The 12,998-nt window shown below is 43.9% G+C and overlaps 1 protein-coding gene across 2 annotated transcripts in view; it reads right to left on the reverse strand.

Annotated features, from left to right (window-relative positions):
* The window catches only part of GNAL (G protein subunit alpha L), a 193,355-nt gene that overhangs the window by 118,511 nt on the left and 61,846 nt on the right, over positions 1 to 12,998 (reverse strand). Inside the window, exons 1-2 of one of the 2 annotated variants that reach the window (XM_082753329.1) lie at positions 798 to 1,391; positions 376 to 448 (exon numbers count right to left, since the gene is read on the reverse strand). In XM_082753329.1, coding sequence (XP_082609455.1) covers positions 376 to 448; positions 798 to 936 — 212 coding nt within the window. In that variant the 5' untranslated portion in view covers positions 937 to 1,391. Of the gene's footprint in view, positions 1 to 375; positions 449 to 797; positions 1,392 to 12,998 lie in introns of those variants that run through there. The other variant, XM_082753328.1, reaches the window with a different exon arrangement.

Genomic DNA, 12,998 nt, shown 5'->3' on the forward strand with positions numbered 1-12,998 from the left:
CTCAGCCCAGTACCGGAAAAACAGCAGCCACTGTCATCCTGAGTGTGACTTGACATGTATTTTTGTATCACGGACAGATGCAATATTTAGTTATTTGCTTCTATGAAAAAGTAGTCGCCATGTTGTTGCTACACAGGGGCCTGTCAAGCGCTGCAGTAGCAACAGTGTGAAATACAGTAAAGGGGCCAGGAGGAGAAAATGCAAACAGACAACAGCAGCAATTTCCTTATTCTCGCTCCCCTTTCCCCCCTCCCTCCCCCGAAACGCAGTGCCCAGCCACCAAAAGGCGGAGGATGCCAGGAGAAATTTCCTGAGCCTGAACCTGCTTGGAGCATGCAAGGCGAGAAGCGGCCACGACGCCAGCGCAAGCCTTACTCTGAATTAAAGCCGTTGACATGCAGGATCCGCATCTGTTTCACAATCGTGCTTTTCCCTGACTCACCAGCCCCTGGAAGAGAAGGGAGGGAAGGGAGAGCATTAGGAGACGAGGCTCGGGATGGCCTTTTTGTTGTGATTATGATCATCAGGGTTTATTTTGGTTGTTTTCGCCCGCGGGAGCATCTCCCACCTCCGGCGCCGTTTCCCCGCGGTCGCATCCGTGGCTCCAGCCCCGACCCCGACCCCGGTCCCGATCCGGGCTGGCTTTGGGGCTGCTTTTGGGGTTGAGGTGGCAGCACCCCGCTTCTCCACGGCCCCCATCCTTTTTTATTTTTTATTTTTTATTTGGGGAGGGGGGGGGGGGGGCTCGCTCGGCCGCCCCCACCCCCCCCCCATTGCCCCCGTCCCCGCCGCCTTACCCAGCAGGAGCAAGCGGTGCGTCGCTTTGTAAGCCAGCCGCTCCTTCTGCAACTGCTTCTCTATTTTTTTGTTGGCTTCTCGCTGCGCTTTCTCATCGATACGCTGGTCCTCCGTTTTGCTGTTGCCCAAACACCCCATAGCCGCTGCCGGGGAGGGATGTCACAGCGCCGGGCTTTTTGCGCAGCGGGTTATTTACAGAGGGGAAGGGGAGGGAAAAAGGGGGTAGGGGGGTGAGGGGTTGGGGAGGGGGGGGGAGCAGGGAGGGAGGGAGGGAGGCGTCGAAGACCAGGCTCTAAAATCCCGATATCCCTGCGGCGGTTTCTCTTCGCTCCTGGCCCCCGCCTCGCTCCGGTAAAATGGTCTCTGGCCGCCCTCTGATCAAAGCAGGAGTTTGCCCGCTGCCCTCCCCGGAGGAGATGCGGGGAGCAGCCGGCGGAGGTGGCCGTGGCCGTGCCCGAGCAGGGAGGGGGCGGGGGGGGGGGTGGGCAGCGATCCGCCGGCGAACATGCAAGGGCGGTGAGGCAGCGCAGGGCTCCTCCTGGAAACCAGCCCTGCTGCCGCTCTCCTCGCTCCCTCCCCGCCGCGCACACAATCCCTATGCTGCTCGCTCTCTCTCTCTCTCTCTCTCTCTCCTCTCCGAAGGGCTATTTTTGTCTCTCCAACTCAGCACTGCCTCTCGCTGCCAGACCAGGAAACGGGCAGGCTGCAAGCCCTGCGCGCAGGGCGGGCAGAGCACAGCAGGGACCAGCCGGACCCCGACACCTGGGGGGGAGGCTCCGAGCCCTCAGCCCCCTCACCCACCGCCGCCGTCCCCAAGCCCCGGCTCTGGGGCCGAGGTCCTCGCCCGCCCTCCTGCCGGCCCTGCTGCCGCCAAAACCTGGCGCTGACACCCGCTGGATGCAGCCTTTCGGCCTTCCTCCTCCTCCTCCTCTTCCTCCTCCTCCTCCTCCTTCCCCCCCCGTGGTCCTGCCCCGAAGCCTGTGGGGCCCGGTGGCCTGGAGCCCACGCAGCCGTGGAGGTGGAGGAAAGGCGCGCCCCCCCCGCCCCCCCCTTCCTCCAGCTGTCACAGGCAGGTTTTGGGGTCCCCCCCTAGCCTTAAATATTCCCAACCCCATCAGCTGAACGGGGAAGCGAAGCTGTCCCAACAGCCCGCAGTGCTGTTTAGCCCGAAACACCATTACATCCCACCACCCATCTCTGAAGCCCACGGTCCGTTCGTCGCTTCGTTTACCTCCATTTTAGGTCTGCAGGTGAAACACCAAACTGGACAAAATTATCGGTGCCCCTACTTGATTCACATCTCCCGCCTTGCAGGCTGGCATCTTGGTGCAAAATCATGGCTTTGGCCTCTTCCTAAAGCTCCTAAAGGACAAGTTCCCGTTCACCGAGCCGCAAAACCACCAAAAGGATGGACACACAACCTCTGACCCCTCAGCGATGTTTTCACCCTTTACTTCCAAATATTATTATCTGCCCAGGCTTCTGAAGCTGGATTAGTAAAAAAAAAATAAGTAAATATTTTGATAGCTATGTACATGTGAAACCTTGGTTGGTTCTGACTAAAATCAGAGAGATGCCCTCAACAAAACGAAATATCCTTTTTTTTTATCTAAAAAGCCTGAGCTGGCCGTGTCCAGAAGAGCCTAGATGTCACAGACTGGAGGACGGAGGGTGATTAATTGCTCTCCCTCGGGCAGGAAGTGCTGGATCTGAGCTCAAGGAAGAGGAACTGGTGCTGCCTGCCGTGGAAGCGCGCCGTGGGGAGGTGAAATGGGCAGGAGCCAGAAGACAAGCGGGTACTGCTCTGGTACCCGTGGCTGCAGCTTTTCGGAGAGACACTACGGGATTCAAGTGCCAGACACGTGTTTTGGTGGCGCTGCTTGATCTAGATCATGGGAACCATTTTATTTTCCTCCTTATATAGGCAGTGTGTGTATGAGGAGAAAAGTATGGCTACAAAGTCACAGGATCTGCCAGGCCAAAATACACATTTTTTTAGCATCAATCCATTTTTTAAGACAGAATGCTTTTTTTCCTATTTTGTGTCTGGAAAGCGCAAAAACTTCCTCTGACACAGGTAGGTTTAGAAGCACTGTTCAGGACCACTGCTGGTTTTTGAGGCTGTCAGGCATGGGATACAGGATGAGCAGCTCTGGTGAAGAGCAGTCACACTTGCTCTGGGCTCCAAGCTGAACGGGCTTTGCTGGAAATCATCTGCTGGATGTTCATTGCTCTTTACCATCAGAAACCAAAAGTTGGGATGCACAAGATGAGTGTATCCTTTTTCATTTCCTATGAAAATACTTCAGTTTGAGACCTATGTCCCAAATCTGGCTAGTGTTGCTTGACCCCAGGAGCTAAATCTGCCTTGTTTTTTTGCCCTCCCCTCCTCAGCGGTTTTGTTCCTGCATGTACTAACATGGGGATTTTGGGTGCAGGTTTGTTCCCAGCTTCGATGAGGCTCAGTGCCAATAAATAGGATTTGTCAGGATCCTGGAATATCCTGCTTTTACCTTTCTCCAAAAGAGGGAAAGTGTTTCTCATTTCCTCTCTCCCCCTTGCAAACCCCATGACCCCTCTGGGTTTCTTCCTCCTGAGAAAAGATCACACAGTTCAAGAATGACACGCGCAAGTGACCTGTGTCCAGAAAGAACTTTTGCCTGTAATTATATTCCCAATCCTCCTTTTCCCCTTCCCAAATGCTCCTTATCTCAGCACATTCAAAACTACAAAATCCTGGAAATAATAGTACACACAGGAGCAGCTCTCACCATCTTTGGACACAGACTTTTTTTTTTTTTTTCAGAGAGTAATCACAGCTACCCCATGCATATGTGAATCTTCTACACACAGACAAACCCAGACTGTGAGCCTGGTATTCAGACATATTTGTATCCAGACACAGTTCAACCCACCTCTATAAATGGCTTCAGCAATGCTGCTTTACCAAACAAGCTTCTGGTACAAATCACACGTGAATAAAACCAAAATCCTGAGCAAGGAAAAGGAGATTCTCCTTGCTCTTCCCGGTCAGACAACATGGCAGCCTCCTTAAATTCCTGGTCCTCTTGAAAATGAGATACTTGCATTGCTCCTGCCCCATCAGATCAGCCAACAGACATATATTTCTATGTACATATATAAATATATGAACATAAATATGCACTCAGTGCATGTGCAAAAATCAGATTCAGCTTCTCCTGCTTCATGCTTGAACGTGGTGGTGTCCCACTGTGAAAGCAGGCAGTGAAGCATGAGCCCTCCTAGAGGGAAACCAGAGCCACCTTCACATCCCCTCTCCTTTGCAAGTTGCCACCATGGTGAGCCCCAGGCTGAGTGCTGGGGAGCCCGAGCCACGTGCGTGGAGGCTGTGTCTGTGTGCTTGAATGGAAGGAAACCGACAACCCAGCTGAGGCTGATCAAGGCAACAGCCACAACCAGCTGCCACAAAGTCACAGAGTTGTTTCTCTTGCCTATTCTGTTTGGACAGAAGTGTCCATGGAAGGGGGACAAAAACTCAGGAAGAATCAATAAGGAGCTCCTGCAGGAAGGGCTACAGAGACCCTGTTGCTCCTTGCTCCTCTTATTCACAGCAGGACTGATGCAGAGGTTTTTCTTGAAAACATTACGTAGAGGTGGAGAAGGGTTTTCTACAGAAACCCTGCAGACCCTTTGCAGACCATCTTGCCTTTACAACACCCCTCCTTTGGCTTTGGAGGTGTTTCTCAAAGACAATGCGAATGAAGAAATGGATGTAAATAAAAGCTTACGGGGAGGTAAGCAATGGGAGGACAGACTCTTCTTGCTTGTCACTCTTCCTGCCTCAGCTTTCACAGGTGTCCCTGAACTCTCACTCTCACTGTCCTCAAGTATGTACTAGGTGGGTAACACCATGGTGATCTGCTTTTCCTCACTGACTTTTCTTTTTCATGCTTTGCACTGCACATTAGGATATGCAACTCACTAGTACTCACATTTTTTACTCCACCTCATCCTCAAACCATGGTCTGAAAAGAGAAAAATAAACTGGTATTTGCATAGGTATTCAAGAAAAATAATTCTCTCTGGTAATAAATTCTTGGTAATTTTGTCTCCCTGCAGATGTCAAATATTAACACAAAAGTACACACTCCCTGGAATGCTACATTTGGATTTTTTACGATACATGAACCAGGAACCAGAAGAATTATGACTCTGACTGTATGAAAAATACTGACTATGGATCTAGTAAGTACACAGCACGTGCTACACAGAGACGCAAATGTCATGCTACAAAACCCAACCTTTATCCTGGCGTTTTTATAACTGTCACTTAGGAAAATTCCTTAAAACAATTACAAAAAATAAATAAATAAAATAAAATAAAATAAAATAAAATAAAATAAAATAAAATAAATATTAAAAGGGTCAGCCTTGGGAAGGGGCAGTTTCTCAGCTCCCTGACCCAGTTTTGGTGTCCCTGTTCCATGCCATGCTCCTCCACTTGGCAATGTCACCAGGTAACTGGCCTGACAAAGCCACTGACCCTCTGCTGCTCCTCTCCCCCAGCACCCAGCTCCTGTCTCCACGAGATGCTCAGGAGCACAGGTGAGTAACAGAAGGAAGAAAGCAGGTGAAGTGAGAGACTGTGGAGTAAAAGTAATAGGGTTTGAAGATGAAGAAGAGTTTTCCCGAGAAAAACTGCAGGCAACAGAAATAAGGACAGTAGCCTTTTGCCCCAAGTGAGCAGTTGTGAAGAGGAGGATTAGCTCCAAGAAGCATGCTCATGGGTCTGATGCTCCATGGAAGCCTGTAGAAAAGCATCAGGTGAAAAGCACCTTTGCAGCATGACCACGTTAAAGAAAGAGGACAATCCTCTTTCATTCAAGCGAGTCATTCCTCTTCCAGGCTAGTTACTACTTGTCCTAACGCGCAGGGAAAGGGAAATTTCTGGTGTGGACATCCCAGTGAGCTCAGAGCTTGCATTCAGACACTTACTGGTAAGATAATGCATGTGTCTATTACTTGGCTTTTCAGACTAGAAATCCCTTTCTGTGAAGTCAGACCCGCACGGCAGCACTGCACGCACTTCCATCTGTCGGTACTGGAGGCAGAAGTTGCTGATTGAGACTAACTGAAATCCAGCAAGGGCCTAATAATGTATAACAGACTGAGCAAGCTTTTGTGGTTTAGATATGCTTACATATTACAATCAAATAATACTGTTAAACTCTGCAACACGGAAGCTTTTGCAAAGGCAAAAGGACAAGCTCTCATTTAATGAATTTGTGAGCCTCTATTACGGGATATACTACATGGTTAGCAAAACTGGAGACACTTTTATGACAGTATTCCCAGTTATGGGAAATTTAACTTGATTTGGCACCCCCCCCTCCCCCCCCAACCATTCCTAAACTGAATAAACCAAGTAATACATTCACATTTCAGTTCTAATCAGTTTTTCAAGGGTATCCTCAAGATTAAATAGATTTAAAGAAAGCCAAGCAAAATATGCTAATACCACCCTAATCTAGGAGGTAATTCATAAACAATTATAAGGAAATATGCTAGAATTATAACTGTAGTTGCTGCTTGAAAAAAAAAAATAGAGGGAAAAATCTATATGGGAGACAGCCTGGATTCTCTGTAACATGCTGACCAACACCTTGCACAGCTGTAGCAATGAAGCTGACTTATTTATCTTCAGTTTATAAAGGATTTTGTATATGATATCAAATTTTGCATATAATAGTAAATGCTCAGGTCAGCTATTATGAGCTCCCTATTTGTTTAGCAGTGAAAAACTGGTGAAAAAATATCTGTTAAGACACTCAACATGTGCAATATGTGCCTTAACCTCACCTTTAACTCACATGCGTCAGCAAAACCCTGACAGTCACAGCATGCCTGACACCACTCCTGTTTATTAGACCACATTCTACGAAGCTAGGTAGTTTCTACATTTACCACAAACATATCTGACCTGTAAGTTAAGTGTGCTTGTATCATCTCCTTTCCTGATACAGAGATACACTTTAGTTTTTTGTTTTTTAGCTCTTCTGCTTGAGAAATTAAGTTCTAGCTACCCCAGCATATGGCTGATTTTCAAAAAACGAACTCTCTACATAGTTTCTACATGCTGAAACCTAATCAAAATGATGCTGTAAGTCTTCTGAATGCCTGCTGGTGTCTGTCACCTGAAATTTTTTACGAATCAATATGATCCTCTCATACACCTACATTTACATGAGTCAAGTAAGTCTACAACTATTTTTTTAGTGAGTGCACATTAATGCGATTATGAGACTCAGAAGTACTGGTAAATTCATAGCAAGTAAGTCCATTTCCTAACCCTATTTAAGGATCCCAACATATTGCTCCACAGAAGAGTCATTGGTAAAAAATGGCTTCAGGAAATAATGTTAGCAAGATGTGTGAAGCCTCACACCCTGATCTGTGTCAATAAGTCCTGTTGCAGAAGTATAGCTTGTGTCTGACAGCATGAGTCTGAACTAGCAAACCTGGATGAAACACCACACTCACTGAATAAACACGCGACGTTTTTCTCCTTATCCATCCATCTTTTCTTACCCTATACATCTGCATGTAACACGGACTTGTTGAGTCATGCTCTGCCTAGACTTTTGTGGTATAGATCTTAGGTTTGTTATAGGTATTTTTGTGGTATATGTGTGTAAAGCAGACAATCTCTTGGATTTAGGAGCTATCACACGTTTGTTTGTAATTGAAGAGATGTGACTTGTTGACCCAAACGGTCCTTTCCAAAACGAGGTTTGTGTTGCAATTCAACTTCCATGCTTTCAAGACATGGATTTATTTATTTCTCTGGACAGCTGAAATAGTAGATAAGAAGACTAAGCAGACTGACTACTATTCTATTAGTATACCTATGCAGGGGAGGAGAAAAACAATTATAAATATAGTGTGACTATTTCCTGGGAAATAGGTCTACTTATTCTTCTATTCTTTTATTCACTTGTTCTATTCCCTGCTAGTCCCTAAATTACAAGGGTATTCTGGCGGAACCCTTATAGAACGAGTCAATGAAAGTCAAACCCATATAATTTTCCTGATGTATTTTTACTAAAAAGCAAAAGCTTTTTTTCAGCATGCTCTGGGTTGTTTGTGTAATATCAGTTAGAGTCTTTGGAGCAAATATTAGTTTATTTGTTTATTATCTAAAGATAAAGAGTATGGATGAAATCTCACAGGAAGTACATCAGGATCATTTTATTTGGAATGAAAGGTGACAAAAAATATTGGTGAATGCATGAAGGAGAAGGGGAAAAGTCGAGTGAACTTGCAGGCATTTTGGAACAGGTCACTTAAAAATATTAAGTTACTGAAGAATCTGTATTTTTCACATACTTTGGGAAACAAAGTTTGTTTTTAAATTAAAAATGCATAATGTGATAAAACTTCCTAAAATATGGCAACATTTTCTCTGGGTTTAAAGTCTCAGATAGATCAACATTGGTATCATATTTCCATGCCAATATGCATAATTTCAGACAGTTTTGTTTGTTTATTCATTAGTTTTTAGGAGAATCATTCTAGCTTGGTGCCTTGCAACCTCCTTGGAATTGTAAAGCTTTGCTGATGTCCACATAATGTAGTGCAATGCTACGCTGACCTGTCACAGCAGTGTCTAAGGCTAGCAATAGTCCAAATGCAGAAGTAATGTGGTCTAGTCCAGATATCTCACCTCATACAGCTGTTCAGAAACCACACTGTAAGTTTTAAAACTTCAAGAGGGTTTTTCAAAGTTCAGAGCTGCTTGAAGTTTTTAACAACTCAGAACAATGCTCCCCTAGCCTTAATTTTCATACACAATATGCAAATACCTTCCAAGCCTGAAGCACTTAAAGGCATTTAAACCTACCTATATGCAAGTTCTTCCTGCTCAGAGCCAACTATAGCAACCTGTCACCTGCATCACTAAACACAATGGCAAGATGTGCTTCCATTTCTTTGCAGCCTGTTCTTCATAATAGGCAAGTCTTCAGGAACTGCATTTCTGATCCTGATGCAACAGCACAAAAGCTATTGTAGTAAGAAATGGCTTAACCTGTCAGCAACACTGTCAGCACAATTACCAACACTAATAAAGATATGATCACAATCTGCTAATAAAGGATCATTAGATACATTATGACTATTGTGTTCTTTTAGATAGCTCTTTTACATGGACGCTAATTGAGAACACTTGATTTAAATAAAAATACCCACTATAAATTTCCATTTACAAATCCGTTCTTAACCTTTAGACAGCTTAGGATACTGCCTGCTCATGTAGGGAAAACCAGCTATTAATAGGTTAGCCCTGCAAAACATTTACCAGAAATACAAACCAGTGTAATGCTCTGTGTACAAAGGAGACAGCTCGGAAGAATACACTTCAGGATGCTCTGTCTGGACATGTAAATGACTTATACTGAGCTGGCTTAAAACTTTTCTGTGTCATGCAAATTCTTGTGGTCCATACCACAACTAAGAGAGTTTGGTAATGGACATCTGTTTGATCAGAAAGATTCAATAATTACATCCGTAAAATACCCAGGCTCCCCAGGGCAGTGATCATGGCAACAAGTCTGCCAGAGTTCAAGAAGTGTTTGGACAATGCTCTCAGATGCATGGTCTGATTTTTGGGAGGTCCCGTGTGGAGCCAGGAGTTGGACTTGATGGTCTTTGCGGGCCCTTTCCAGCTTGGGATATTCTGTGGTTCTATGAAAGTGAAACCAAAAAAAACCAACAAAGGTAAAAATAAAAGAAATGGAGGCCCAGCAAATATTGTATAAGGTATTCCTCACACAGAGGAAGGTATTAACATTATATTCGTAAGAATTCATGGGAAACATGATTAACTGAGGTCACTCAGACGGCATGCTGGAACAGGTACAGATGAGAGCTATGAAGACAGTAAGGAAGGACAGCCAGCCTCAGTGAAGAGATGAGGAGTGGGGTCGATCAGACCTATGATCCCTGTGGGTGCATGCAATGCCAACACTAAGCGTGCAGTGGGTTAGGGCTTGAATTGTCAACCTAGGCCACCAGGGCTGGGGCTCTCCACCAGAGCCAGCATGCTGCGAGAGCAGCTGTGGGCAATGCTGTATCCAGAACCACAGGCCAGGGGCCCTGTTTTCTCCTGATGGAAATCAAAGGCATAACGTTGCTTTCCAGAGAAGAGAGCTTTCCCTTTAACTAGAAAAAAAAAAAAAAAACACAACTTGAATACAATACAATCCAAACTGCTTCATCTAATTTAATAACTGTCTTGAGATGTAGAGAGACAGGAAAAAACAGCGTTTTGAGCCCTCAGAAGAGCATGGCTCTGGAAGAGCTGCCTGAAGAAAACAAAATCCCCAGACTCATCCGTGTTACACCCCTGTCGTGAGGAGATGGGCCTGGTGAAGGAGAGGCCCCTCTCCTCGCCACCTGCCTCACCACCACGACCTGGAAGCCCTGTCCTGCTGAGTGGAAGGAGGCCGCATGTGGCAGGCGTCCACACACCTTCCCGAACTTGTTCCTTCTATTGTGTCAACGAACAATAGCCTCGGCGCTAATCTGTGAATCTCCTCAGGCTCGCTTCATGCCTTTACCATACCGCTTCCCTCGCCTGATTTACCTTTTCTATTATTTGCTGCTTTCTAAGCTGTCAGATTATTTCTCTGCATGTCCTGCAAGACGGTAAGTAGAAAGGAGAACAAATACCACTCAGTCAAGTGCCTAAACTTCCAAGTTTAACTCTGTTACTTTCTGTATATTGTCTCTAGGATTTTATATGATGTACAGTGTGAGCTGGTGGTTGTCTTCTGTGAACCGTACAGAGCTCACAGCCAAAGATTAACACAAAAAAATAAAAAAAGTGATGCTCTGGCAAAATACTTTCAATAATGCCAAATTCTATGCTTCTTTTCCTGTAAACTGCAAGTAATTTCTAATGCCTAAGGAAATCTGAACTAGTGTTAGCATACAATTTACATTACCTAAAGTTGTAGTTTATATTTACGGCACTTGAGCTTATTGAATGTGTAGCAATCTTGCTTCTCTCTGTTTTTTGAAATATACTGAATGGATAGGTTGCACTTCAAAAATTCAAAATATTGACAGACATACAGATATATAACTATTAAGCAAGGGACTTTATTTTTTTGTTTCTGAATGATACTATCCAATTTTAAAAATTAAATCTTAGAATTATTTGAAGATTTAGAACAACCTTAGAAAATGATCGTTCTTTTTGTTTGTTATCAAAACCATTATGGCATTATGACGAAGTCATTCTTTACGCTGACCAATACTTTGGATGACTTGTAAGTTAAGCAAATCCATGCTGTATTATGTATATGTAATGATAGCAAAAAATGTATTTTTCTTTTTGTACAGCCTGCTCTGTTTCAAATGGGTGCTATGATGTTTTCATTCATTTATTTATTTTTTACTTTGCGTGTGAAAACCATGACATCAGGTTTAAATACTAAGCCTATGCTTGGAAGCTGCTCACTTGAACATTTTCGGGGGTAATATATTACCAATACGAAGAGCAACCTCCGATATGAGCCAGATAGAAAAGACACTATAATCATGCATAGTATGGACCCAACATTATGTCCAGTATGGGTTAAAACCATACACATTACGTAAAACTCTATCATCAATACCAATTTTGACCAACTGCAGTGAAAGGGGCTGACTCTTTTAATGCAGCTCATCTGGCTCAACACTGATTTCTACAGCTGAGCTTTGTACCAGATGTCAAGTTAATATATCAAATGTAGGGTGTAAAGTGTCTCAGTAATGCAGATGTTTAAAATCTAAGAATTATGAAAATGATTATATTCTTATCTAATAAATTTCTCCCCTGAAATGCATATTTCTCTTCTCTTCTCCTCTTCTCATAGACTATAAATGATTCAAAGTGAGTTCATCTAGAGATATAATAGTGATCAGAAATCACTGTGAAATGGACATAAAGGCTACTAGCAGGAAATACAGTTGAGCAACTGCATTGCATGGCAGCAAGCCAAAACTACTGTATTCTTAGTGATGTGTTAATAACTTGGAAAGTAAGAGCGCAGAGCTGGTGACCAGTGAATTTCACCATAAGAAAGGCTTCTGCATTTAATTTAGCACCTGATCAATCATTTCTAGTGACATTTATGAATCCACTTCTTTCATAAGTAAAGAAGTGTATGTTAATACATCTTAATGCTTTTCTTCATTTAAAAATGACCCACAGTTCTTTCCATATGGTGCTGTTCAACACGATAATTGGTACCTGCTGAATCCATCGACTCCATCGGTCGATATGCTGTCCATTGACCTCAGGCAGTAAGAAATGCTGTAAGAGCAAACAGTTAACACCCCCAGATCTCATGGAACAACCTCAACCTCAGTGATCCTTCATAAAAGTCTAAGGAGACACTGGAAGAAAAATGCTGAAAATGTAAGCTACCCTGCATCTGTTCACAACAGGGATAATAGAGATACAGTTTTCCTTTCAGAAGCTGGCATCCCAACCTTTTGGAATCTGACAGAATTCCTCCCTTCTAGATTCTACCGCAGCTACAGGTTTGTACAATTTGAATAAAATGCCTCATGAGCACTGATTCCAATACAAATGAAAATTAGCATGTACCTATCAGTGCACTCAGGTAATCCTTAATTTCCCTAAAGATAAACATGAAAAGCAAGCAGCAGATAACAACTTCCTCCTTCTCCCTGTAGAATGACGTAAATGAAAATCTAACAGGTATGTTGTCAGCATATTACTGACAACACACATGCACAACAGAATTTTCTGTCTTTTGATATGAATTCACCTCATACGGCTCTGTTTCCTGTAAGTTTAGGATTATTCTTGCTTTCTTTCAATCCCTTCACCTCCTCCTCATCCCCCCAAAAAAAACCTCACCAGTAATAAACCTTTAGTCTGTCTGTGTGCCTGTCTCATGTGTGAGTGAATGTTTCTCCACTCTGTTTAACTAAGAAATTAAAAGCTGAAATCCGAGTCTTCTTTAAGGAACAGAACCTTTCATCAAAGTGAGACAAAGTATATGTCCAAGCTCATCTATTTTGGGTAAACATCAGCTTGAAACTTAAAAAAGATCATTGTAGAATGCTGCAATTAAGTAACAATGGACAATATCAAAGTAACTGAAAAGTGCCAATATGAGTATCTGAAATTTTGGAAAACAGAC

The sequence above is a fragment of the Aythya marila genome (genome assembly GCF_965140915.1).
Source record: "Aythya marila genome assembly, chromosome: 2".
Classification (NCBI taxonomy): Eukaryota; Metazoa; Chordata; class Aves; order Anseriformes; family Anatidae; genus Aythya; species Aythya marila.